General features: G+C 39.0%; 1 protein-coding gene across 2 annotated transcripts in view; it reads left to right on the top strand.

The window, feature by feature from the left end:
• The window catches only part of PDGFD (platelet derived growth factor D), a 141,869-nt gene that overhangs the window by 69,213 nt on the left and 45,302 nt on the right, over positions 1-27,354 (top strand). The window contains exons 2-4 of one of the 2 annotated variants that reach the window (XM_084301998.1): positions 15,459-15,663; positions 19,744-19,924; positions 20,588-20,629. In XM_084301998.1, the coding sequence (XP_084158124.1) occupies positions 15,459-15,663; positions 19,744-19,924; positions 20,588-20,629 (428 nt within the window). The remainder of the gene's footprint in view (positions 1-15,458; positions 15,664-19,743; positions 19,925-20,587; positions 20,630-27,354) is intronic. The other variant, XM_084301999.1, reaches the window with a different exon arrangement.

Raw genomic sequence — 27,354 nt, 5'->3', positions numbered from 1 at the left:
AGCAATTAATTCCTACATCCATGCTGTACAGTCTCACTGTTTTTCTACTAAGAAAAAAATCACTTTTTTTTACTTTTTATTTTTGTTTATTTCTCTCTTCATTATATCTTGTTTCAAGCCTGCAGTGGACTTTATTCTTTGTCCTTCTTTAATATATCTTTTAACAATGTGCTATTGTCATTGTGCTTTTTCAGAACCAGCTCATCCAAACTCAGTTTATTTGAGCTGACTCTTTTGCCCTTGGATTTCTTGACAAATTGTTATAGTACATGAAGATTGATAATTCTGCATCTTGACACAAACAACAACCTGTACTTAGAAAATGTGAAGAACTTAATACATACCTAATTGATTCATAGGCTTTTAATTACTAATTAGTATTTCTTTCAGGAGTTGCTTCTTATGCTTCTTAAAAGCAGTGTGTCTATGGCTACATGGAAATATTTCAGATTATTCAAGGAGGAAAAAAGAAAACAAACTCAAATATTATACCCAGGAATCTGCTATTGATAATATTTTAGGAGAATTTTGAATTAAGGGCCTGAAACTATCTCTGTGATGATGTCAGTAATGAATCATAGAATGCTTTGGGATGGAAGGGACCTTAAATACCATCTAATTCCAATCCCTTGGCCATGGACAGGGACACCTCCCACTAGACCAGGTTGCTCAACGCCCCATCCAGCCTGGTCTTGAACACTTCCAGGGATGGGGCATCTCAGCCTTTCTTCATGGGAGAGGTGCTCCAGCCCATTGATCATCCTTGTGGCCCTCCTCTGGGCTTGTTTTAATATGTGATATTGAAGGAATAACATCAGTTCTAAAAAATTCACAGGTGTTCTAGCATCTCAGTAATTCTGTGGGACAGACTGTGCTTTTTAATGTGAAATTCCTAGTTCAACACCTGTGTTCTAGTTTGGTATATAGTAGTGGAAACTTTGGTCAAAAGATGTGAGCAAGAAAAGAAAAAAAAAAAATGACAAGGATTACATTGCCCATGTTGACATGGGCACTAATCATTCTGGTAAAGGTGTTTATGCTGCTCTACAGTAAGGCAGGGAGTTCAAGGTCCTGTTACTGCCTGAAGAAGAACAGTTGACCTCACTATGAGCTCAATCCCAGGCCTAAAAATGAGGCCAGTTCCAATTTAGTCAGCCAAACAATACTGATTCACACCAGTTGATGATCTGATGTTTCGTTTGAGTCATACAAGTGTCCCCAGCGCAGGTATATGAGACTTTTTAGAGTGCCCTACTGCCCATTTTGATTTCTTTTTTGAAAATTATAACCCCATTAAAATGTGAAAAGTATTGAGTGAAATACATATATTTGGCTGAATTCAGTTCTAATTTCTAGGCCAGAGAGGCATGTTTTAGATTTTTCTGATATCAGCATAGCCGATTTAGTTCTATTTATCATAACTTCAGTGTATCACTGTGCTAGTCATTTATTGCTCCTGCTGTTTCTCTGATTCTGCATCCTGCTCTTACAGCTTTCTCTTTCCTCTTTCATCTCTTACTGTGGTTAGATCCTCAGCTGGTGTAAGTAGCTGTGACCACTGTAAGGATGCTGCTGATTTACACAAGCAAATGTTCTGGTTCCAGATTGTCTTGCTGCTTTATGAAAACGGATTTGGTGAATGAGCTTCATCTGTAAATGTCTGATCTAAGTTTATTAACATCCTAATATGTCTCAGGCAAGTATTTTTAAGCGTGTTTTCATTTTATTTTGTAGGAGAATTTTATGTTTATTCTTTCTTTATTACTTAAATGCTGTGTTGAAGAAACAAATTGTCCATTGAGATGGGTTTAGTGGAGCATTTGTTTCTTTCTTGACAGAATATTTCTCTGCATCCATTAAAAAGTGGGAGCAAAAAAATAGAAAAGGAGTTTATTTAAAGCTTTATGTATGAAATAGCCAAGTAAATGTGCATATGGGTAGAGTTGAATTGGCAGGTTGGGGATTATCAGTCCCGTAATTAAAGGGAATGAATCAGAAAGACAACTTGCTGCCTTTACTTTGCAACAATATATCAGAAAAACTGTACTCCAGTGTTGGCCACCCTTGTCAGGCTGTGACCTGTGGGCTCTCTGGAATTTCAGGTTACTTTTGGGGAATGCCATTGCCTTCTACCAGTGAGTGCTAGCACTGACCCTGATGCACCCAGAAGGGAGAGAGAGAGGGAGGGAGAGCTGCCTTCTCCTTGCCGAATATTTGCTGCACAAATCTTGATAATGTTTGCTCATGTCACTGTGGATTTGAGAAACACTTAAGGACCTGTAATTCTGAGAGAGCATGGATATTGACAGCCCAGGCAATAGCATGCTCCATCACATCACTAGTCTATGAGGTTCTCAGGAAGAAAAGCAAGGGATGATGGCTCCAAAATGTTGCCCAATGTCTTCTACACTGAAAGAATATGAACTGAGTTGGAAAATCTAGTGTATGGAAAGCAAGTGGGATGAAACATCTTGTTTAAATTCTCCCAGTACTGCTGCAGTTTCCCTGAGCTAATGTCCCCTATGGGTGTAGCCAAGTTCAGCATCTCACCAGTCTTTGCAGCTTCAGCTGCAAGCAGTTAGGAGAGAAAAGGCTGATGTGGAAGGACTCAGTCTTCATAAAAACAGGGGAGGTTTACAATGTTTCAAGTCTGTTTTAGTAAAAAAAATCACAGGTGAGGCTTTGGAAACTGTTGTGAGATCAGGAGCATCCTGTGAGAATACAAAACAACACAAAACAAACAAACAAAACTACCACCACAACAAAAAGCAGCCAACCAACCACTTTAAATGAATCAAACCGATATGCAGGCCAGCAGCTGTAGGACAGTTGTGCAGAGCTAAGTAAAACACTATTTACACTGCTCACAACTGATTTTAGTAACACACAATACATCTTTTATTTACCAAAGGTGTCAGTTATTTAATTGTAGTTTGTACTAGAAGGTTCTCAGAGTCATCACTGTGGTACTTCCTTAATTACAGCCTAAGCTTCAACAACAACAACAACAAACAACAGAACATTTCACCCTGGGGAACACAAAAATGGCTGTTGCCATTTCATCTTATTACATACTCTTAAATGTCTGCTGTAGAGTTGGACTTCTGAAGTCTAAATCAAGAAAGGTTTAAAATTTTGTCTTTTGATGAACAGTTCTCCCATGGAAAAGACTGATAAACTCAGCAGGAATGACTGCAGCACAATGAAAGTGCAAATAAAACAAAACAAAATGAAAGAATACAAAATAAAAGAAAACAAAACAGAACAAAAAGTTGTCTAGAATTTTTGCGAGCAAATAGAAACTGGACAAATACATTTTTGACACCAAATTTCTAGTAAATCATGTTTTCATATTTGCTCTGCCAAGCTGATTTTTTTTTTTATTATTTTTTCTCTTTCATGGGTCAAACATACGAACATTTTTCCTCCTTTGGGCAGAGGTTCAACCTGGCAAGAGTAAAGTGGCTTGTAACTCTTATTTTCCTATCTTTAACTGCAATAAAAAAGCTTTTACTATTCTCCCCCCACACACACACACACACTTTTTTTTTTTTCTCTAGAAACTGACTAAACCTTATGCAGTAGTATGGTGAATTTATTTTTCCTTTCTTGGTGCAGTAATTTGGGGATGTCTGGCTCAAGGTTGCTGAGGCTATTTTAAAAAATGGCATCACAATGTATTCATTTCTAGTTACAAGGAGAGATGGACTGATGTTATTTTTTTTTTTTTGTCTTACTGGACTGTAATCCTAGATGCCATCAAAACATGCAAAGCAAACAAAGTCACTTGTTTGTGTAGTCCAAAGGATGCAAAGGTAAGCTTCATTGTTTAAAGCATTAGTGTGGAAAAAAATGCCTAGGCAATGGTGCGGTATGTCCCTGTCTCCATTCAATAGCTCTGATACAGAATGTTCACAAAATGAAATGTTATAAGAATATTGTGTTTATTGGACTTTCTCACCCTTTTTATCACAGTCACATAAGCCTCTTATCATGCTGCTCTCTGGCCAAACAGCTGCTTGAAGCTGTGTTAAATAGTGAACACACAGTTGTGCCTTTCTACTGAACAGAACCCAAGTGACTTGGGAACCTGAGTTCATCTAGATGTGCAGCATCAATGTTTGCATAGAGGTGGGGTGAAACAGCAGTGAAATAGCACCCCCTGACTTCCCACAATAGGGCTGCCAAAAAACAGCCCACAGGCTGCAAGCCCTGGAGGTCTGGCATCACTCTCCACATGCAGGGTCCCACTGCTCCTGGGGACCTGCCCTGGTCATGCCTCAGCCAGCTACCAGGCTCCTGTCTAGTGGCCAGAAGTGTGCATCCCAACATTGTTTACTTCTCTGCTTTTTTAGTCTGCAGTTTAGGTCAACAGCAGTAAGGGATAGCCTGAGATTTCTCTCTTAAATCCTCTGCCCGAGCATCAACTGGCATTTCTTGACTGAACTAGTCTTTCAGCTAGGTAGGGGCAAATCAAGTTCACTTTTTGTCTGGAAGCTTTAGACTGAGGGGATGCTAAGGGTGTCTGCTGGTTAATGTTGTCTCTCGTGTGTTCTGAAAGCCGGAGGAGTGAAATGTGCTGCTTTGGGTTCCTGCTTGCGAGATCTGGAGACAAAGATGGTTGAATTTGTCATTGTAACTGCTCAATTCTTTTTCTGTCAAATGTTTCACTGAACCTGCAGTCAAAGGACAACTTTGAAGCTTTGTATTACCTCCAGCATGATTACACTGTGGACTCCCTTTTTCTGTTTAAAAGAGAGAGTTCATTGAAGGCCCATGAAAGTGAAGGATTATTTAATTACTTCTTGATTTGCCAACACTATACTCAACTCTGTTCAGAACATAAAGATATATATTGTCTATTCCCAGAGTCTTAGGGGAGTCTTGAATATGGTTTTCTCCACACAGGTTTCAATGTGTTTTCATCTGCTCACGCAGTATCTTTTGTTGCTCTTAACTTCTTGGCAGCAAACCTAAGCACAGGGAAACGTATTACAGTAGGTTTGAGAATACATGGCAGCAGAAGTTCAAGTTCTGCTCTGATCTTTGTGTTTGTTTTTTTTTTTGTTGTTGTTGTTGGTGGTGGTGGTGGTTTTTTTGTTTTTTCAGATGAAAATGCATGAGGTGAAATTTATTTAATAGGACAGAAAATCATTCTCTCAGGAAGAAAACCTCCATGCATATGTTCATTTTATTGTGCTCTAACTTGCTGGAAAAGAGGAAAGTACTGTTTTGTTATTGTTGTTGTTGTTGTTTTAATTATTATTAAAAATTGTATTTTTCTATCCTGTCTGAGGAGCTTCTGGGTAAAGAACAAAACCTGGTTTTCTAAGGGCATTGCCCAATTAGGGTTTTGCAGTAGAAATCTGGAAAGACATATGCAATTCTTTGTCCCATCGCTGTTTTGCTGAATGTTAATCATTTATCTTTAGAATTCCTAGTTCTTCTAGACTTTATCTTGTAAATTGTAAAATTTTCAGAGAAGTTCTCCCTCACATTGTTTCTGTGGTGTACAAATACAAAACGTTGATTGGAATCACCAGCTGCCACAAAATTGACAGTGAAATTGTCAGGTTCACATAGACAGAGAGCAAAATCAATGAGACAACCACTGTCAGAGAACTGCAGAACACCCATCAGCTGACCTCAGAACTACCTTTACCCTTGTGTGCCTTTTTACTGCTTCCATTGTCCCTCCATCGTTGTGCACTACAGTGAGGAAAGAGCAAGACAACTAAGTTGTAAGAAAACCAAGGCTTGATTCATGCAGTCAGTATCACTAAGTGAACGTAAATTCCACATTGGTACATAAAAATGATGTGATTCTCATTGCTTACCATCCTTACACTCATTTTGGAGCTGGGACTGACATATATATGAGCTTGACGTGTATAAAGCCCAGTACCATTGGAGCTGAATGCAGGTGGTATGGATGTAGCAGGGACTGCATGGGGCAGCAGTATGAGTTGAGCCTGAGTGATGGCTTAGCTCCACAACTTCTCAGCAATTCTTTCTTTGTTGTTGTTCAAACTATCCCTTTCTAGCCTAGAAGTAATGTTTCAAATCTCTTCCTTCTGGTAACCAGCTGTTTTTTTCCAGAAAGTAGTTGGGAATCTGGGATATGGACATGGAACTTCGAGAGCCAACTCCATTTCTAATTTTGTGATCAGAATGTGGCAGTGCTGGTGTAAGATACTGTTGCTACATGTGGCATAGCAGCACCTGAGCTTGTGGGTTGTTCTGATGCACACCAGCATCATTTTCGCAGCCAATGATCCCTACACACTGGCAAAGAATGAGCTCTCCCACCAGGTATTTGTGCCACATCTTGTTTCATTCTTTGGTGCAGGACTAAGGAAATCTCTAGATGATCTTCTGATGCAAGATCATAACAGTAAAGGAAGGCCACAGCCAAGAATTTTATGAATGTGCCTGGAAACTTTGTTAAATTGCAGTATCTATCCACCCGACAGCTCTGCAGTGTTCTGATGCCAAATCTTTGGAGAAAATCCTAAGCACTTACAGGAAAGATCCTCTGCATTTAAAGTATACGGTGCTTTCAGTATGTACAACTTAAATTGCTTTCCAGACTGGGGAAACGTTTCTCAGCACATGGGTTTTATCTAAATGATAGAAAACCTTCCCCAGGGTCTTACTTGTGTTCTGCCTCCATGCTGGGAAAAGACCTCAATGTACGCTGTCCTCTTTGCCCCAGTGCTGTGGTTTCCATCATAAGAAAACTCAGGCATGAGGGCTAAAAGGGAGCCATGGTGTACTCTGGTCTAAACTGTCAGAGACCCTGGACAGGATGCCTTGGAGCCAGAAAGTAGAAAGTTGCTGGCTCCTTCCTTTGTGGCTAAGTTTTGAGTTCTGGCCTCTGCTCCAAGAACTGCTTGTGCATTTTACCTCTAACTATTTCTTGGCAAATGGACAGCCCATCTTGTAAGCATCATCCAGAACCCATCTATCCCTGGGGAGGAGACAGATGTGGTCTGAATTCTCTCAAACAAATACAAGAAGAGCAAGACAACCTCCCATTTCCTTGCAATGGTTTGCTGCTAGGCTACTATAGAAAAAGGAAAGGACTACCTACAGTGAGATCTGCCTACATTGTTCTTTTTTTTTTTTTCTTTGAAAAGGTCTAGATACCTGTCTTAATGAGGGCATACATGGCTATCAATCCTAAGAGAGCACATGTATGTAGAGATGGCTTGCTGCCAAATGTGCAACTTCTGGTAGTTAACACTCCATAGACTGATCCTGATCATTTTCTCCCTGGATGCATAACAGGTAGTCTGGCACTGGACCTAGTGCTCCAGGTCTCATTTCAGCTACCAGGTCCAACATGGGATGCCTAGCTTGGGGGGACTTCAATATTTTTATCTTTGTGCAATTAGTCATATACTGACCCTAACAGACTAAAAACATGCCTTTGACAAAATCAGGCCACAGAAAAGATGTCTGCCAGACTTTGCATTTTAAGAAGAAACACTTCAATCCCTTCCAGAGATTCTGGATCTAGAGTTTCAGTGCTGATATAGAGGGTAAAGAAACTCATATTGCAAGAGAAAATTGCTTTGATTTGTGTTTTGAATCAGTCTTTTCATTTACTGCCTAATGTTTTAACATATGACCTTCCACTCAGTAATCTGCTACAATATATTTAGCATGAGAAACCTTTCCCCTTTTGACTGATTTTGTCTTTTCCTTTTATCAATATTTTTCTTTCTTTAAGGTAGTTCCACATCTTGTTGAATCTTAGGAGTGTTTAACTGAATTAGTTTCTATAACAATATCTTAAATCCTCTTTTACAACAAATGACACCAGATTTCTGATAAAAATAGCCCTTGGTCATAAACATCTAAAAATCAATGAAAGGAAAATGAAAATTAGTATATTTTCATTACACCAGAAGAACATAAAGGAAACTTTCTGCACAGGCCTGCTTACCTGAAACTACTAAACAAGAAAATTTCTCTAGTTTAAATTCTCCAGTTCTTCACTTAGCAAACCCATATGAGCCAAAGTCTAGTGTTGATATTCATGCTTAAAAGCTGTGTCTATCATGGTCTTGTTTGAGGCACTACACATCTGCTGATAAGTCTTACAACAAGTTTGCTATGTACCAGCCTGTTCATGGAGGTGTCAGAACTCATTGCAAACTTCCGCTTCAGTTATTGGGTTTCCTTTGTGTTCTCTGCAGAACCAGGGAAGTAATTTCCTTTATTTTTCTGAAACAATTTCTCAAGGTTTTCTGTATTTTTGTTCTCATGATCATGGGGTTATTTGCATTGGTCCTATTCCACATCATTACAACTACATGTTCTTGATTATATGCATTTTCCTTTTTCATACTTAATTATGGAATCTCAAGAGAAAAACACATTCAGCTGTTGGTGTAAGAGTCCAGCAGGAAGTCCAATCCATTGCAACAAAACCACCCATGAAAGAACTGGCAGTTAACAACATATTTTATATGTTGGCGTAGCATATGTTGTTTTTCTATAGACACTTTTGCTTTAATTATGGCATTCGGCACGTCCTTTTGTGTGGAATGAAATCTCTATCAAGAGGTCAAATAAAAGCAAGTAATAAAATTCACTACAGAAAGCAAATGTCACAGAGTTTGTTATCTCCATAAAAACAAGTAAGGATTTGTTTTTTCAGTGTTCATCTGTGGAACACAGTTCAAGTCTGAACAAGGTGCTTACCAAGGGTGACACAGAAGAGTCCCTCTTCATCTCACCAAAATCCAGGCAGGTCTGTCCTTCATGTCAGGACTATTTCTTAAGTATTGCATTCATAATGCAGTTATGGTGGTAACCATTCAACAGTACAAATATTATTAAATTAGAATTAAAAAATGCTTATTATAGTGAGAAGCACTGTAACAGGCTGTCTCTGTGAGTTATGTGTCTGGACTTCCTTATCAATTGTCCACTTAATATTCTTGTGAGTGGTCTTTGCTGAGGTCCTGTTAAACAGCAGATTGAATATGTAATTCCAAGACTCATGGGGTTTTCTGCACAGAGACTCACACTGACTACTAACTGTTCTATTATAAAATGGATGATGGCTCTGACTTGAATTCTGTGTGTGAATTCTGTGTGTGAATTTTAGACAGTGTTGTTATGTTTCTTTTTTTTTCCATTCTCCACCTTCGGTGCTGGTATTCTGCACTGGATAATATTGCTTCTTTTAAATACAGCTCAGTTTTTCATGCTTTGATATACCCTATATACACGATAAAACATTATTCTAGCCACATGACTCAGAAATTTGGAGGGAGCTGGGTGAGTGCATGTCAGATCTGAATCTGACTGAACATGCACACAGCATCTTTTGATATTACTTCAGTGACAGCATTGGTCATGCTTTGGATTTGAACTCTGATGTCTGGAATATCTTACATGTTCCTCATCAAAAGTAATTACCTGTTGATAAGAGAAGGAGCAAGTACCTTAAGCTGCTTGTTTGAAGTTCAGAGGCCAGCCTACCTGACTGAGTCTTTCATCATTCCCAGTGGGTTTGGGGCCCACTTATTAATTGCTTGATAACTGGCTGGCAAGGAATACAAGATCCTGCTCTCTTAAAATCCCGCTTTCTTATTAGGTTTTGATCTTTCAGCTGAACACAATCTAAGGTAATGCTTTGGACTGGATCCCCTGGCCTGATATGCCCTTACATATGCATTCTTATTCCAAAATGATTGCTTTCCCAGTTTAGTCCCACTTAGTGAGCTTAAATTTACAACTTGAAGTCTGGACAGGCTTAAAGTGCTATTTCACTCTCATTTATGGCAATCCCAACCCATTCCCTCCCTTGCTCCGCAGACACCCATGCAGGCCCATTCTGTGTTTTTGCAGATCTTTTATTGATGACTGTCTATAGGAGCAGAAATGAGCTAGATGTTTGAAGCTCTGCCCCTGAAATGACAGAGATGTCTAAGACAGGTACTACCATGTAGTACTATTTTCTTCATTAGAGAGAAGAAACATAATATTGTGTTGACTATCCAAGGTTCATTTTATTGTTGATATTCACTAAAAATATATGCATAATATTTTTAACTAGGTAAATGACCTTACAGTTTTATATCTTCCCAACAAGCTGAGACCAGTTATGAAATACACTATTTCAACCATGAAGTCTGTCATCTTTTTCTCTGATTTATGCAGAACCTTATGGATAACAAATAAAGTTTCTCCTTATTGCAGGAGGGTGAAGGAATTAAAAAAAAAAAAAAAAAAAAAAGCCAATGAATATCTGAACAGGCTGCCATAAATACAGCTTGTTTGGCATGCTTGTCCCCAGGATTAAATGATTTGTGGCCTGGATTCAAAAATGTTTTACTGTTCTTTGCTTCTCACTCAGAGGATTCAGCTATTTAGATCAGGCTAATTTTCAACTGAAGGAACTGAAGAGCTATTATTCTCCCTGAAGGTTATCTCCTTTGTTTAAAAACTGGTGGCAAACCATTGACCACTGTATTTGTTTCAAAGACGGCAGCAGTGGGGGAGGAGAGTTATATCTGGAAAACTCCCACATGCAAACTCCCAAGGTTATTTCCTGAAATAAAACAAATAGTTTCACAAGTGATGAAATGAACTTCACATGGTTTCCAGCAACTTTCTCCCGAACTGTAACAGAGGATGAGCTCATCAGGTTATGCTCCATGGGATTTAAGAGGGTATACTTCTTGTCATAAAGCATGTCAGAATGTCGTATCTTTTCAGTTTCTACCACTGTGTCAAAGTTTATTGATGTTGGCCAACTTCTACAAGTACATGTACAAGGAGAAGAAAGACAGAAGCAAACTTATGCACAGAAAAACGCTTTTACAAGTGAGGCTAAAACTTCAGAAACCTTACAAAAGTGGGACTAAATGTTCCATATTATTGGTTAGGCCTTTAGACAAGGTCATTCTCTGAATTCTCCTTTCTGAAGCAATTGGCACTTACAGACTCTCTTTGCTCAATGGATATCCAAGAACAGATGGCAGATCAGCTATTAGCAAGCAGTAATTGCATTTTGGTTTTATTTTGATTTTAAGTGAAGGAATTCATTGTCTGTTGAGCGATGATAATAAAAGCAGACTTCTTTCTGTATCGGGTATGTCAGGACTAGGAGCAGGTTCAACAATAGCATGTAGATACATTGTGAAAGCTTACTAGGAAATGCAGAAATCCAGAGCAACCACAGAGCATGACATTAGGAGAGCATGCCCTAGCTGGGAAGGATAATCACTGGATGTGCTGGGAACTTGTGCTGGGGACAGTTTTCAGACAAGCCCTATTTTCAGAGTATTGGGCTGGACTTCCCCCTGTGTATCACACTCAGATATCTCCATGCAGGTGGCGGGAGGCAAACACATCTGAACATGCATCTTCTATAAGCTATGAGTTCCTCTAACCTGGAAGGCTGTAGTATAGACCAGTAAGTTTAAAATTATTAGTTGGGCAAGAATTAAGGGAATAAAAGATAGGTTCATCCAGAAAACTAAAATATAGACAAAGTTGCTTTGCAGTCAGTTCAGCCTCTGCAGGGAATTGCTTTACTGCAAAGAATGTCTCCCAGCTTCCATTTCACTCATCTTTCTTATGAAATAGGCTCCCTCCCCCATGTGTAAGGATGTCTTTCTAGCTCCTGCCATCCAGAATATCCTCCTTGTGTGTATTGCTTAAACGGCCTCTGTTTTTTGCCTTATGACTTAACACTTTCCTTTATTCATTGTGAAATGATTTTATATGCTTTTGAGTAAATATGACAGGTAGTGTATTAACCACTGTCATCTTTTATTTAGTACCATAAAGCATTAAGGAACACAGTTACTACATGGCATTCAGGACACTGTATAATACTGCATTGTATTGCATTACAGCTTGGGACAGTTGTGTGCCTTGAAAGAAAGAGGTACTCTCTTTTCCTTTGCCTACATCTTTTTCCATTTTTTTTTCTTTTTTCCTGACATTCCCCATGTCCAGTACCTGATTTCCATGAGTTCCCCCGGTGTATCTGATGAAGACAATGTTTGTGATGCTTGTCTGCTTGGAATGGTCTTGTTATTTTAGTCTCATGTCTTAGCTCCTACAAGAAATACAGGAGTTGCTTACATCTCCTCAAGCCGTTTCCCAGATTCTCGACAATTTGTGAGGGGCCAACTTCCAGAGACAAAATTTGGGTTGACCATGTTCCCATGTCTATTTAAACCAGTTAATTCTACAAAACTGCACTGAAAATCCTATTAGAAAACTGTAGATTAATTCCTGGCTGCACTACTTCAGACTGAAAATTAGCACATGGGGACAGAGGTAAGAGGGAATCAAACTGTTTGAAAGCTCTTGAAGAGTCTACTCCAGTGTCAAGTGAAGGCTTTGCATTTCATCCCTTGTGAAGGATTATAGAAACAGCATTTGTGTCCATTATTGTCAAACAGATTTTTTTTCTGTGTGGAAAAGCCATACCTTCATCCTGTTATATTTTTATTGAGAATTCTCCTCCCATTCTTCCCTCTAGCCTTTCCTTATAATGAGTTACTCTATAATTACTGTATTTGTTATGATAGAGATAAGTCACTGTGCTTTGATTTTATAAGCTTTTCAATGTGCTGGTTTATTTCTCAATTTACCTATTTAACTTTGATAATGCAGAGCTGTGCCAGGCATTGCTCTGATCTAGTCAGCAGGGGCAGAGCACCCCAATCTGTTGGATTCAGAGTTCTAGTTAAATTAAAAACTGACAGAGCATGTCTCCTTGAGGAACAAGAACATTGGTCACATGCTTTCATTACTGGTGTGCTGAGTAACATGAACAGATTTTTTTTGGGGGGGTACATATACAAGCCCATATCTGTGCTCATATCTGGCTGGGAAGGGGAACTCCTCTGTGAGAAAGATGAACCACATTGAATCCCCCAATGAAATGTGTGGTTATAGTGGGAAAATTGCAAGAATTTGCTGCCCAGGGAAAAAATAAAAAATAAATTAAATAAATTACTCTCAGGTATAGGAGGAATTTGCCATGTTTTAATACAGCAACCTTTGTTCTGACTTAGGGAATGGTTGCTTCATTCAAAAGTGCAGGATTTGCTTTCATCAAAACTGTTTTATTCTTATCCATTTTTCTGGACATTTTGGACTCTGTGAATATCCTCTGTCCTCTTGGGTGGGTGTACTGGGTGTTCTCAGAGTCCAAAGTTGCTCAGTATTTCTGAAGGAACTCAGTAGGGTTGGCTGGACATTTTGTTTCATTCCAGATTAGGGGAGAAAAAAAAAAAAAAATTTTTTTTTGTTGGTTGGTTTCTTTTTTTGGTGTTGTTGTTGTTACAGAAAATATATATATATAGAAAACAGCCTTGTTTATAGATGCTCCTGGTGGAAATTACAACAAAACTGACTTGTGGGTGGTCTTTATTTTCACTGAATTTTCAGTCAGTTTCTCAGTGCAAAATCACTTGGTCAAAACAGAACAAAACAAACAAAACTTTGTGAACTATCTAGTCAAGGCTGTATTTGATTAGAAAGGATGGCTCAGGGTGTGAAAACATTTCATCTTGAATGAAAGCATCTTAAAAAGATGTCACAAATAGATCTTTGGAGATTTTTACAAGAAACACAGACTTTTAAGTTTCAGGTTGTTTGGATGCAAGAATTATTACCTTGTCAGAAGGGTACAATGAACTGTTGACACACATCCACACTGCTTACAGCTTTTTGGAAGGTGGTATTTACAGCCAGGAACCAGTGAAAAGCCATCTGAAAAGTAAATTCACTTACCATGAAGTTTGCAACATTTCTCTGGGTTTCTATTTTCCATAATTATTTAGCTAACAAACAAAATGTATTTGCTTATTTTGTTGTTGTTGTTGTTTGTTTGTTTGTTTGTTTGTTTGTTAGTTGGGGGGGAAAGGAGGGATATTCAGTGTATTATTGAGTCTTAGTCCTGAAATTAAGTAGAGTGGTTTGGGCGGGAGAATTCCTCAATAGCCAAAGTCAGGAGAAGGCACTGGTTTTACATTTAGGCTGCCTGCAGTGGAGGTTGACCAAACCTTCAACAGAGAACTGGTGCTGATGTTCAATTTAAGATCAGGACACCAGAGCTCAGATGTTTACATGAAAGCTAGTGCCCATGTTCCCATTAGTTAACATTTGTTCAGTGCAGTTGGGTAACTGAGTGAAGACCTGTCAGAGTATAGGTCCCTCTGGCTATGCTGAGGAGTTCAGCTTGCTGACACACAGGTGGCTCTGTGAGACAGCACAGCTTCCACAGGACTCTGTCTGAGGCTGATAGATGTGTTGCTGGACCTCTCCATCCTCATGGAGACCACGAAGGAAATCATATGGTATTGTAAATGGTGTTAGAAATCTGCAAGTAATTGAGCTGGGCTCAGTTACTCAAGATCTCCATGCATCATATGGGGAGTGTAGATAGCCATTTCACACGTGGAGGCTCAGATTCAAATATCTTGACTGGAAACTGCATGTTGCGCTGAAGCCATCTGATCTTTGAAATTTCACCACACTAAAACTTTCAATGCACAAAAATCTAGTTGTTTGCCATTTGTTGGTGCTGGGAGTCAAATCCCACTATTGGTAACAGCTGGACAATGCAAGTACATGGCACAATTGAGAGGACCCTTTGACTTTTAGAGATCTGGGTCTTGACACGGTTTCCGTTATCCTTGGAGTAAGGGATTTACAGCAGCTGAAGTTTTACCTCAGTATAAGCAAACTTTAGGAACAATTGAGTATTTGCTCAGGCAAAGTTGTGAAATTTTAATTAAGTAAGAGCTTGGTTGTTTGTCTTGAAGTTACTCAATATGGTGGTGGGTGAGCCAGCTTCTGATTTCTGTTTTGTCATTGTAAGTGTGGAGTACGTACTTGTGTTAATGATCCTTTGACACCAGAAGAATCACACCATAAGAAGACTGTCAGGATGTGACCTAACACATGCTTCTGAGAGGAAATACTTAAGCACAATAAACAAACTTTCAGTCACTCTTTCCTTGTTATTGCTGCTTTGCTTAGAGGGCATCTCTCCCCAGAACACCAAATTTGGGGAACAAGGATGTTTGCCTTTTCACTTTGCTCTGTCTTACTTGATTGTTCTTATGTTTACAACTTTTATTAAAGTTCAAATTCTGTTTTAAAACTGAAATGGTGAGAAGGGAGTTATATAATCAATATTGATGTAAAAGTAATTATATATTTATCATAAAATAAAGACTGTATACAATTGAGTATTGTTGTTCTTATTGTTTAATGGGGGTTGAATTAAGAGAATGTACATTGTGCTTCCTATTTAATAATGAATGCTCCTAGTTCCAACTTTAAAAAGTCTTAAGAAGTCACAGACTTTAAATGCAAATAATTTGTTCTGTTTTTTAAATTGTTGTATTTTTTTGCCTTCCTGTAACTGGAACAACATACTAATTTCTACAAGTTGTGACTACTAACAGAGAGCAATCACCTCACAGACTTGTACCGAAAAGAAGAGACCATCAGCGTGGCAGGGAACGGCTGCATTCACAGTCCTCGCTTCCCGAGCAGTTACCCCAGGAACCTCCTGCTGACATGGCGGCTCCACTCCCCAGAGAGCACCAGGATCCAGCTCGCCTTCGATAATCAGTTTGGACTGGAAGAGCCTGAAAATGAAATCTGCAGGTGAGTGGCAAACCGTGCTGTGTGGAAGTTTGCAAAGAGTTCTTTAGTATGACCTAGCATAACGGCATGAACATTGGCATGACACCACAAACCAAAACCTGAGTAACCCTGGCCCTGCTTCAAGCCCCAAGCTTCCACGAGTTCCTTCCAACCTGCCTTGGTCTTTGAGTTTATCACAAACTGAGCTGCCCTAGACTTGAAGCAGTTTTGGCAGGCTTTAGTCCTTCTGTAACATTCCAGGTACAATGCACTTGTACACTCAAATCCAGCTACCTAACAGCTCAGAAACTACTTTAATAGGATTTTGTCCTCTATCAGCTCTGTCATGTTTCAGCCAGACAAACACATCTTTTTCAGTAGGTGTAAGGCACTGGGAGGAATTCATGAGTAGGTATGTGTATGTATTGGGATGTGAGGGACAGATAAAAATGCATTGAAATGTACAATGAAGTTCTTCAAATTATTTGTTTATTTAATGCTATTCTTCACTGGCACAGTTTCTTTTAAATCCTTTAAATGTAGGCCCACAAACATCAGTATACTCTGCACAGTAATATATCTAATAGAGTATACTCTACTGTATTGCAGTTCCTTTGTTTCTTTCTTTTAAGCCAAAATGACCATAAGCCCAGTTGATTTGGCTGATTAACCCAGGTGGATAAACTGCTTTGCAATAGCAGAGCACAAAGCTGAATCTCTCCAGCATTCACTAAAAGGCTATAAATAACAATTTTTTGGTTTGTTTATATTTCCTTTGTTCAACTATGTGGTCTGTGATGGACAGCAGGCTCAAGTTTGCTGTGTGCTCGGAAAGCCAGATTGCTGTGATGCTGTCTACTTCAAAAGCTCAAGTCTCAGCTTCCAGCTCTTTGCCTGATCATGCCATTACTTGTGCCTTATCTATGTAGAGAACTCAGCTGTAAGGATTTCTGCACACCCAGCCCCTGCTTATCTTATCTTCTTTGTCAATTAATTTGCATTTATAGGACTTGGTAGCTCTGCAGGGTTTTACAGGGTGGATCTTTTTTGTGTTTTTGCTTTGTTGATTTTCTGCGTTACCAATAGAGAGAACCATTTCTGCAGGTTTGTTTTCCATTTAGCAATAAAGGAATGCAGACTGAAGCTGGCTTTCCTCCCCTGCGTATTTATTGTCTTGGCAGCTTCTGCTCTGCTCGGGTGCTGTTGGTCTAAGATCAGCAGCACAGTAATAAGTTACCTCCTAGCACCTCGAACACTTTTGCAGATTGAAAGCCTAATGCATACAGAAGCGGCCTGTTAATATTTACATAGCAGATAAACTGTGGCTGACCTTAAATCATTGCAACTTTGAAACAGGGAGCTAATTTGCCATGGAAAAAGATGAAATATTTTCTTTTAAGAGTCATTAAAGGTGGTGGCATGATGAGGGGAAGTCAAGGTATTATTGGAATTCTGGACTTTGACCATCTTGGAAGGCATGCGGCCTGCTTTTCCCAGAGAAGCTAATTTAGGATGCAGAAAGAAGCAAAGACCTTCCATAATCCATATGTCTATGGAAGCTGGAAAAATATCACATTATTTTCAGAAATAGAGCTTTCCCTGGAGTTACTGCAGTTTTATTTGCCTAGTATACTTCCAGAGCGAGGAATTTCTCAGAGAGACAACTTGTAATGGCTTTAAGCCTGTTCGTTTCTGTATGCATAGCTAGATTTTTTGTTAATGCCTGATATATTTTTCAAAACTAGTTTTTTTCTTCAACTTTAGTGCCTGACAATCCCTCCAGTGCTGCTTTAGACAGACAGCTAGGCACGTTTTTAATTGAAATGAATGCTGTGAGTAGAGCATGTGTCTGAATGCTGTGTGTATTGAACAAGTTATTCAGGGTCTCTGCACCTTAGATTCCTTTTGTACTTGCTTTTGACTTTATGATTTTTTCCAGAAAGTTCCTAGTGTTTTCTTTCAATTTTTCATTAATGCTAATTATTGTAATTTGCATACTATTAAGGCTGAACTGATTGAAATTCATTCAGGCTAAGGAATGAAAAGGTACATTTTAGCAGAGCTGTTTCAGAGGGGAAAATATTTCAGGTTTTGCAGATCTTTCTAGAAGTGTTGTTAGCATTTCCACAGGTAATTGATAAAGGGTGATTCTGAAAAGCAATTAAGTTATGCAGCCTCTGAGGCTCTGTGGATGCACATATACAACAGAAATTGCAGCTACTTCCATGTTTTTTGCAGCCAAATCTTTGCTGTTGAAAGCAGAGAAACTTACTTAGAAGGGCTTTGCCCCATTTTTGCTAGCAGTTGCTCTGGCTCCTGGTCTTAGGAAGTGGAAGCCAGTCAGGGCAATTTTCACAAAAGCCTACAAGGTTTTGTTCAATCTCCTACTGAAAATGACACAACATCTTGTGTTAGGAAATGTATTTACTGGATGCTGCTGGAGGAGCCAATCTGTTTGGCACAGGGCCTCAGGAAAGGTGGCAGGGCAAGAGGCTGGGCCTTCAGGGCACTGGGGCAGGAGTCAACACCACGGGCTTTGGGCAGCCTAAGTGTCCTTGAGCTGACACCACCTCAAAGTATGGCCCCATCTGTACCTGCCAGCTCAGCAAAGGGGCTGATGCACTGCCCAGGGGCAGTGGAGGACATTTGCATGGGCGGTGGGGGAGTTCTTCTGGGGTACCACATCCATCCCCACCAGAAAATGGGCCTGGCCAGAGGATGGTGGAGAGTGACCAAGACAAATTTACCTCAGTCCTGAACTAAACTTTCTAATGTCACAAAAAAATGTTTGCTTCAGCAGGGTTTGGGCAGATGTAGTGATTCAGTTATGGTGAATCTGTTATTTTCTGTCCTGTGTAATTTGGGGGTTGTGAATGTAAAAGCAGCAGGGCTGATATTCTCAAGCTGCATCGTGCTTGGATTTTTTTTTTTTTACACGGGCTCTCAGCAGAAAAAGGAAAGCAGGTCTGTTATTTACAGAGCTATTCAACTCCCACAAGTGGTGAGAGAGGCAGGCACTTGGTCCACAGACCCAGGGGATAGGGAGCTCTTTGATACCACATTTTTACTAAAAGTCATTTAACGATATTAAACTCCCTCTTTGGAAGGAACACATGCTTTGGCAATAAAAGCCTTTCCTGAGTGAAGTCCTCCAAGGTTTTCAGGCTTAGCTGTGCTCTGGGGATGGCAGCTCTCCCTGTCTCCCCTTGCCTGTGCTCTGACTGCCCACCTTGTCATCACCTCTCCCTTGCTGGCTGCAATGTGTGGGGCCTAATTCTGGCTCCATGGATATCGAGGGACTGTTTTTCTCAAAGATGCAGTGAAATCAGGACTCTGGCCTCTTTCTTCTTTTTCTCCAGCTCAATAAATGAGCTCAATAAACGACCCAAGCACGTGAACAAATAGGCCATGGTAGCAAACACCATCACCTTATCCTCCCATCCCTGGGGTTTGGTGTTTCCTGCTCCTGGCAGAGCCATGTTTGGACTGAGGAGCACCAGGGCTGTACCTGGCCAGGGTGTAATGTAGCAGGAGCTTATTCCACCTACAAGGAAGGTCCTAAAAATCACCTTTCAGCAGCATGTACTGCCCCATGTGCCCCCAGCATCTTCCTTTTCTCCTGGCTCCTACCCCAGCACAGCAGACAGGAGCCAGTGGCCGCTGCCGCAGGGAGTTCAGGGACCACCACCAAGCTCGCAAATGCTTGCAGCTGCTCAGCTCAGGCAGCCTGCCTTAAATAATATTTTATCAGATCTCTAAATTATTTATCCACCATGTGAAGCACAATGCGTGTGTTTACTGTGTAGCAAGCAGGTCTAAATGCCTGATATTGCTATTTCGACATTGTATAGAATACTGTCTGCCATGTTCCAGGAGTACCAGAAATAGCCATTTGAGCAGCCAGGCAGTAGCTTGCAGCTTACAGCTTAGTATGTTTCGTGCTAAGCAGGCATGTACACCATTTATAATATTTAGCCCAATGTTTTGCAGTAGAGAATGGGGGCCAGTTGTCTGTGCATCTCCAGCTCCATCTCCTGTCTATTTACAGCCACTTTCTGTAACCAGAGCCAGCAAAAATTAATCCTTCAAACTGGTTCCTAGGTATGACTTTGTGGAAGTGGAAGATTTGTCGGAGACCAGCACTGTTATACGAGGACGATGGTGTGGGCACAAGGAAGTACCTCCAAGAATAACATCAAGAACAAATCAGATAAAGATAACCTTCAAATCCGATGACTACTTTGTGGCTAAACCTGGATTCAAGATTTGTTACTCCCTTGTGGTAAGTCATCTCACTGTATAATGGATGGAAGACAGATTGTAGTGTAAAAGAGCATCAGTACTTGAAGACTGGGTAGTGCAGCTAACTGTATTAGATCAAAAGACTAATTGACTAGAAGTATTTTCATTCCAGCAACTACATTAATACATCTCAAAGTAGTTTTGACATTCTGTCATTAAATATAAAATAAAGTCAAGTCCAGGCCAAGATTTACACTAATAACATGTTTCAGAAGCACTAACACTTTCTGCACTGAGGCTGCACTGCGAGTGCCTTGACAGATGCTGCAGAAATATCAAAGAAATGGCTGCTCCTTTTTTAATGTTCATTTGAGGTCAAATAAAAATACCTTCAGGGGTTATTGCTGCGATTCTGAGTTAGATGCAGATCAGTTTATTCTACATGCAATAAAATTCCACATGTAAGACACAGTGTGTTAATGCTCGGGCTGTATTTTTAACCATGTATAAACATATGAGCACATCCGTTTGTATATGCAGTAGCATTAACAGTGTATCATGTACAGTTTCAATGAGACGAAAACATTTAAAAATAAATAATTTTGTCTTTAGAGAACAGGAATGCTTATTATTTAAGTAGGTTTTGATACAAGTATGTATTCCTTGTATTGTCCTGATTAATATTATAATGCTTTTGGTGCAGTGTAGCTCGAAAGAGGCAGATTTTGCAAACACTCAGGAAATGGTAAGCAGTAATTTATTATACTGTCATCATTATATTTTCATATCCATCGCAATTCTTATTCCCTTTTGTTAGTCCACTGTTACTTAACAAGAGTGCGAAAGCTTGAAATAGCAGTAACGTTAATGCTGTAACAGGACTCACTGTTTTAAGTCATTTCACTTCAACCTCTTGGCTTTGCATGCATGTATGCCTATGTATGCTAAAAAGAATCCATAAACAGCGCATTGTCAAGACAAGTATAAAACCATAAAGATTGTGCTTCTTTGCATTTAAATTGGTAGGCTTCAAGTGGAGTAAAACATTGCACTGTGAGTAAATCCTGAGCTCTAATTTACTCTAATTTGAAGATAATCTTCAAAGACTAAAATGTAGGCGGAACATTGTATGAAAGACCACTGGGCATAAAAAAGACATTGAAGCAGCCTCTCTTTAGCCTGCTTGTATTTCAGTGCAGCTACAAAAAACTGATGCTTTAGCAACCTTGATTCCAGACCACGTACTGATAGCATTAGACTTTCCAACAGTGAATGTTATCACTCAAAACACAGGACTCTCTGCACTAGAAAGCTCAGAAAAGCTACTCTATTTATCTAATTTCAACACTATAAGTAAACAGTGAATTTTATACTCTAGCAAATCGATTCACAAGAATACTCTCTAATAGACCCTCTGAATGAAATACTTTTTAATTTTTTTATTTTTATTTTTTTCTCAGAGAGAGCTGTGCTGGTGATTAGCAGCATTCTTACATCTCAGTGAGATAGGGGATGATACATACCTAGATAGTTTTCAGATTACAAATGGTCCAACCTAAAACTGTGTGATTAATATTCAGCATATTCAGCCCTTATCCAACAGTCCCCGCAGCCTTTCTGAGCTTGGTTCACAGAGATATGCTGAGCACTGCTGACCCCTGAAGGTTGAACTCATTGTGCTTTTGTAGGTGGCAAAGCAGGGAGCATTAACGAAGCATGCAAAACCATATGGTATTTTGTATCAGACAAAATGAAAGACCTTTACACTGTTTTTTTTCTTTCCCTTGTAACCTTCTGCATGACAAGGCTACTTCTGGGGGCTTACCTGGAAAACTGTATGCAAGATATGTGCAAGCGTTTAACTCCCTTGTTTTTTTCTTATGTGTGGAGTTGGTATCTGCATGGCAGTTAGTTATTTGTACACCTGAATGAGGTTGTTAATTTAAGAAAAAAAAAAAAAAAAAAAAAAAAAAAAAAAAAAAAAAAAGCAAGCAATTTGGAGTGTTCACTTGAGTTTATTGATCAGCTGCATCTTCGGAGCTTGATGCCAGAATGACTGGACGAATTTCTCCCTGCTATCCATGCAGCCAAACAACATTGCAGCATTGCTCTCTGGTCTTCTTGATTATGAATTTTCAAGGAAGTCAGTTAAGTTCACTTCATTTGATGCAGATCAAGTTTTTACTTAGTTCAGCACTCCGCATGAGGCACAAATGATGCACCACTGAGCTTAGCAGAGACATACTTCATTATCTTCGTGTACTTGTGTTTTTGCATTAACTTCACATTTCAGTGCAATTTAGAGAAACAAAAAGGGATTTTTTATTTTTTTTTTTCTTAGAATTCATAAATTACACTTGTATCCATAAAAATCACATTTGCCTTTGTAAAACCAGGCATGCAACGTAAGCAACCTACATAAGATGAAGAGGCTCAGAGTGGTGGGATTAGACTTCAAAGTGGCTCTGGAAGAAAAGACTGAAGAGATGCAAGGGTGATCTTAAACAGGACAGTTTTGAAAGCCATATGGATATATGAGAGTAATTAACTGCCTGAATATAAAATAAGGGACAATGGACAAGGGAGCAGAGATGTGAAGGAAAAACAAAACAAAAACAACAAAAAATCTGAGCATCTAAACACAGCATTTAGCAGTTTTTGCTTGTCAAGGCTGGTTCCCTTCACATTTTCCACTTACTCTACCTCCCTCCACATCCTCTGCCCATCTCTGTCTCTGCTGTCTCCTCTCTGGGTCTGAGGGACTAGGAAGGCTGAAGGGCGAACAGCAAGGGTGGTTTTGGAGGGAAGTGGTGAGATCCATGTCGCCACTCGATCTATGCACATTCGATCCATGTGCTGTTGGTGTTGCTAGTCCTTGATACACTTTTTCCCAAGTCATACAACTCCCTGGGGCTGGGAGCTTCAGGGTGGAGCTGACTCCAGGAGCTTATTTTGTGAGCTCCACCCACCCCAAGTTGAGTCAGAAGTGTCCTGTCACAGCTAGAAGAAGACAGTCGTACTCTGTGGTGGTCTGTGATGGTGCAGAAGCAGGTAAGTATGCACAGCTGGCAGCTCATGTCTTGACATATTTCACAACCAAAGCCTCTAGTTGTAGCTGTGCACTTTGTTGATATAACCTGAGTATTCACATGGGGAAACGTCTCCCTTGAACATCTTTAAAAATTTTCTTTTCCTTCAGGCTTCACAGACCTAAAGCAAAAGAGGTCTGGACCAAGCCCAGGATGGCTATTAGGCAGGAACCTCACTTAGTTGAAAATTTGTTTGAAATTATTCCCTGACACTATCACTTAAAGTGCTTGTTTCTCAAACAAATTTATTTCATTTTTCCTCATTGTATTGCCTTAGAAATATTAGTTTACAGCATACAAGGCACTGAGGTATCCCAATCTTTTTTTTTTTTTTTTTTTTTTTTCCTCAAACTTGATATAATTTCTTACTCCGAGGGTATAGTATTTCACAACAAATGCTCTGTGTGAAATAGAGGAAGACAAGTTACCTTTGGTTACTTACACAGCTTCTAACAGGTAGGTAGGCAATGTCAGGAGACAGGGCCCTGGGTTGCACACCTTAAATGAGGTGATGAGAATTTTCCATATCTTCACAAATGTAAAATTTCATTCCACCATTGGTTTCAGAGCAGTTACCTCAACTGGGGAATCTTGCTTCTAGCAAGTCAGTATTCAGTAATTACTAAGAATACAACATCAATTATTTTGAGATGTAGGAATGTAAATTAAATTATGTTATTACACATGGAAATAATCTTTGCTTGTTTGAAATCATTTTATACAATCTCCCTTTTCCTTCTGAAGTGAAATTCTTCTGATGTCCTCTTTCTGAAAGGGAATGTTAACAAGATCAGACCCTGCATGTTACAAGTACATTAGCAGGGACATTTACTAGAATAATCTAGGAACTCATTCAGCAACACGTTTGAAGAGTAAAGGTGAATGTTTTGAATTAAAATTCCCAACTCTGCATCTAATTTCATTTTAATTAGACAACTGGAAAATGTTGGATTCCATTTGCTAATCAGAACCATTATTTTAAGTTTATTGTAAGAGGCATATATTTGTTCAACTTTCATAACAGTAAATTGCTATTTCCTTACTAATCCTTTCATTAATCTTAAATTAATTCCATGTTTGGGAACTTTGACTTAAACCATTGTTGGAAACAAGGGCCCTAGGAAAACTTGTAACATACATGTGTACAAACATACATATATATAAAGTTGTAAGGTTAAAAAATATATATTTACATACACATATTTTTGCACATATATACATACATATGTAAGCATGCATATCTGTTTTTATCTTTCTTTTTAATGTAATTCATTAATAAGAAACATCACATGGCATTAATAACAATCCTTGCTTATCTGGGAATTATAAATCAAAACTGATATATATGCGCTGTTAAACAGAAGAACGGAAGCACAGTTGTCCTAGGATAAATTTAGCATTAAAATGTGTATCAATGTGTTAGATTCTAAGTAATTTTTGCTTGTTTGTAACAACATTTCTTGAATGAAGAAGCCTTAAAGAAATGAATGGAAAAGAGAGGACTTTGGGTTTTGATCCATTGTGGAATTTTACAAAGAACTGCCTTTCCACTAAACATCCAAGCTATACTTCATCATTTATGATCAAAGAGCACTGGTCACAGAGTGGGGTAAGACACAACAGGCAGACTAATAAAATGTAATTGTTTTCTCATGCAAAAAGTGTTGACCGATGCAAACACTACAGTTAAGCTGTTGGATACTTGCCTGTTAAGCATTTTCATGCCAAAAATTTAAAGCACAATCAGAGAATTAAAATGTACAATATTAAAACTGATCGTGATGTTCATGCAAAGACAGTCATTCTGTATTAAGTGACTGGATCCTCCTATTTAGCAGATTTGCAGATTTGTTTGCATAAATAATGCAGCATCAGGCAGAATGTTTTAAAATGTAAATAAGTAAACTTCCTTGCAAGAGTTAATACAATAGCGAAGAGATTCAGTCACCAGATTCATGAGAGCCATAAAGGATGAATCCTTTATCACCGTCCACAGGACTGAATCCAGCCCAGAAGCTGCAGGAGCTTTTGCTGCTGTGATTCTGTTTTAGCTCATCACTTCTTTCACAGAATAGATATTTCATTTCTGTCTCCAAGACAAAATATTCTGCCTGAAAACCAATATAATATATCCAATGTGACAACAGGCATGATAATGATGCATGAGCATCTTCCCTGCTTTTAGATAATCCACAGAAGGAATCTTGGTAAATTGCTGGGGGTACAAAGGAAAGGAATGGGTATGGAGGGGGAATGTCTTGGTTAATAAATTGATTGAAAGTGAAATAGATCTCACAGTGAAGAAGCCAGAATTTACACATGTGGAAGCTTTATCTGTTGTTCTGCTACTCTTTCTCTGATTTAAATTTTGATTTCCTGTCCAAACTAGACAGCAAAAAACAAAAATTTATAAATACCATCAATGTGCAAAACTCGTAATAGTTTATATGAGAAAACTTCTATTTTCTTAAGTTCATTCCGAAAACTGTTTTCTATGCCTTGCTTAAGGCATATCATCCTCATAAAATTAACAGCCAGAGTTTCATATTTCAGGACAGAAGTAATTAATTCCTTTCTAATTATATAAAACTTGCCCCAAATCTTTAACATTCCTTTCACAATTTTACATCAGTAGAAGATCTATGTACTTCTTCTTTAATTTGGAAGGTGTTACAGTGTTCTAAAAACCAGCATAAAATGGGAAATATTATAAGGAGAGGTTGTGCCTCAGTGCATCTTGAGACATGAACATCTCAAAAGAATTTCTTATGAGAAGAAGCAACTGAAGATTCCTGAGTACCTAGCAAACCTCAATCTGCTGCTTAATTCATCTCACAGACCTAACCTGTCCTTCAGCAGGGTTTGATGAAGAAAGGCAGCAGTGTGCAGGAACGTTCCAGTTCTCCTAGTACTCAGAGCAGAACGAAAGGTAGCTCAACAGAAACAATGCTGACATACCTGGGTTGATAAAGCACGACTGGACAGACACTTTCACAGCAGCATTGTCTGCTCTAGGAGCAGCCAAAGTTCCTAATTAAAAGATTCATTCCAACATTTGTATCTAGGAAACACATACAGTCAAAGAGGTAAGTCCACAGAGAGAGAGAGGGCAGCAGAAATGTCAAAAAGCAGCAGTCAGAGAGGCAGAAGACCCAAACAAGCAGATTCTTGAAAGTTTAAGAACAAATAAAAAATCTGAATGACAGAGTGTGACTGACAATATCAAACTAAGCAGTTACATCATGAAAGATAAGCAAAATTCCATCTTTACCAAGAAGATATCCAAGTGTCACTTGCTCATTACAGCAAGATTAAAGCAGTTTCAGTTGGACTGAAGAAGGGAGAATGGAAATTAAGGAAACACTTACAACAAGGGAATCAGGGGGATTTGTGAAACCAGAATATTTGTGGCATGGTTAGGAGAGGAAGACTTAAAACATAAACCCAATATAGCACGAAATAGGAAAGACTGGTTCTAGAAAGCAAAGCAAAAGTAGGGCAATTCCAGTTTCTTTTAGCAAAACCTCTGACTGTAAAGTTTAGAAGCAGTAGGCTTGGATTTGGGGATGTATCAAAGGTGAAAAGAGTCAGCCAGAAGCATGGGTGAGAAATTCAATTACCTCCAGGGAAATACAAACCTTCTGGCAAGGAAGATACCAAACTGAGAAATGAGGCCCAGCAAGTACACAGAAGTTAGTGGAATGTTTTAGACTTCAACTGATAAGACAATTGTTTTAATCAGAAAACAAAATAGACCTTAGCGTCTATGTTTTCCCAGCTGCAAACATGTATGCCTGGAAGTTTTGTTGTTTGAACTGCATGGTGGAGAACTGGCCATTTGTTCTCCTCCGTCTCTGAGTTGTTGACAGCTCAGTTAAAATGTGGCTCCCTTGCAGGATGTTGTCATCGATCTGTCTTAACATAACAGCAATCCTGTTGATGTCCAATTCCTGCTGAAAATACTACATCTTTAATCAAATAATGTGTTATACACTGTTTGAAAATTCACCAAACTTGTGGCTGTGGTCAAGGACAAGAAAATGCAGCACTTTACAACTTCAAAGGATTACACAAATGCAAGCATGTTATTTTCAAACCCAGTATCCTGTCCCAAATAATTGACTTTAACAAGACTTTAAAGGCATTGCTTATTTAGAACAGCTTTAGGTTTTGAAGAACTGCATTTCCTGCCAGCAGAACTGTTTTAAGAATTCCTGAGGAAGTTAGTGACCCAAAGAGGAAGTTCCTACTTTTCTAAGGTAAGTTAGAGATACAAAGATGAGGACAGAAAAGGCTAATGTGCAGTATAAGATGTTACTATGTTATACAAGGAAAAAAAAAAAAAAAAAAAAAAAAAGTTTATTTTTGTGGTAGTTATCAA

The sequence above is a fragment of the Netta rufina genome (genome assembly GCF_964035555.1).
Source record: "Netta rufina genome assembly, chromosome: 1".
NCBI classification, from domain to species: Eukaryota; Metazoa; Chordata; class Aves; order Anseriformes; family Anatidae; genus Netta; species Netta rufina.
The sequence above is the reverse complement of the archived record's forward strand: the minus strand, read 5'-3'. Positions and strand labels throughout refer to the sequence as shown.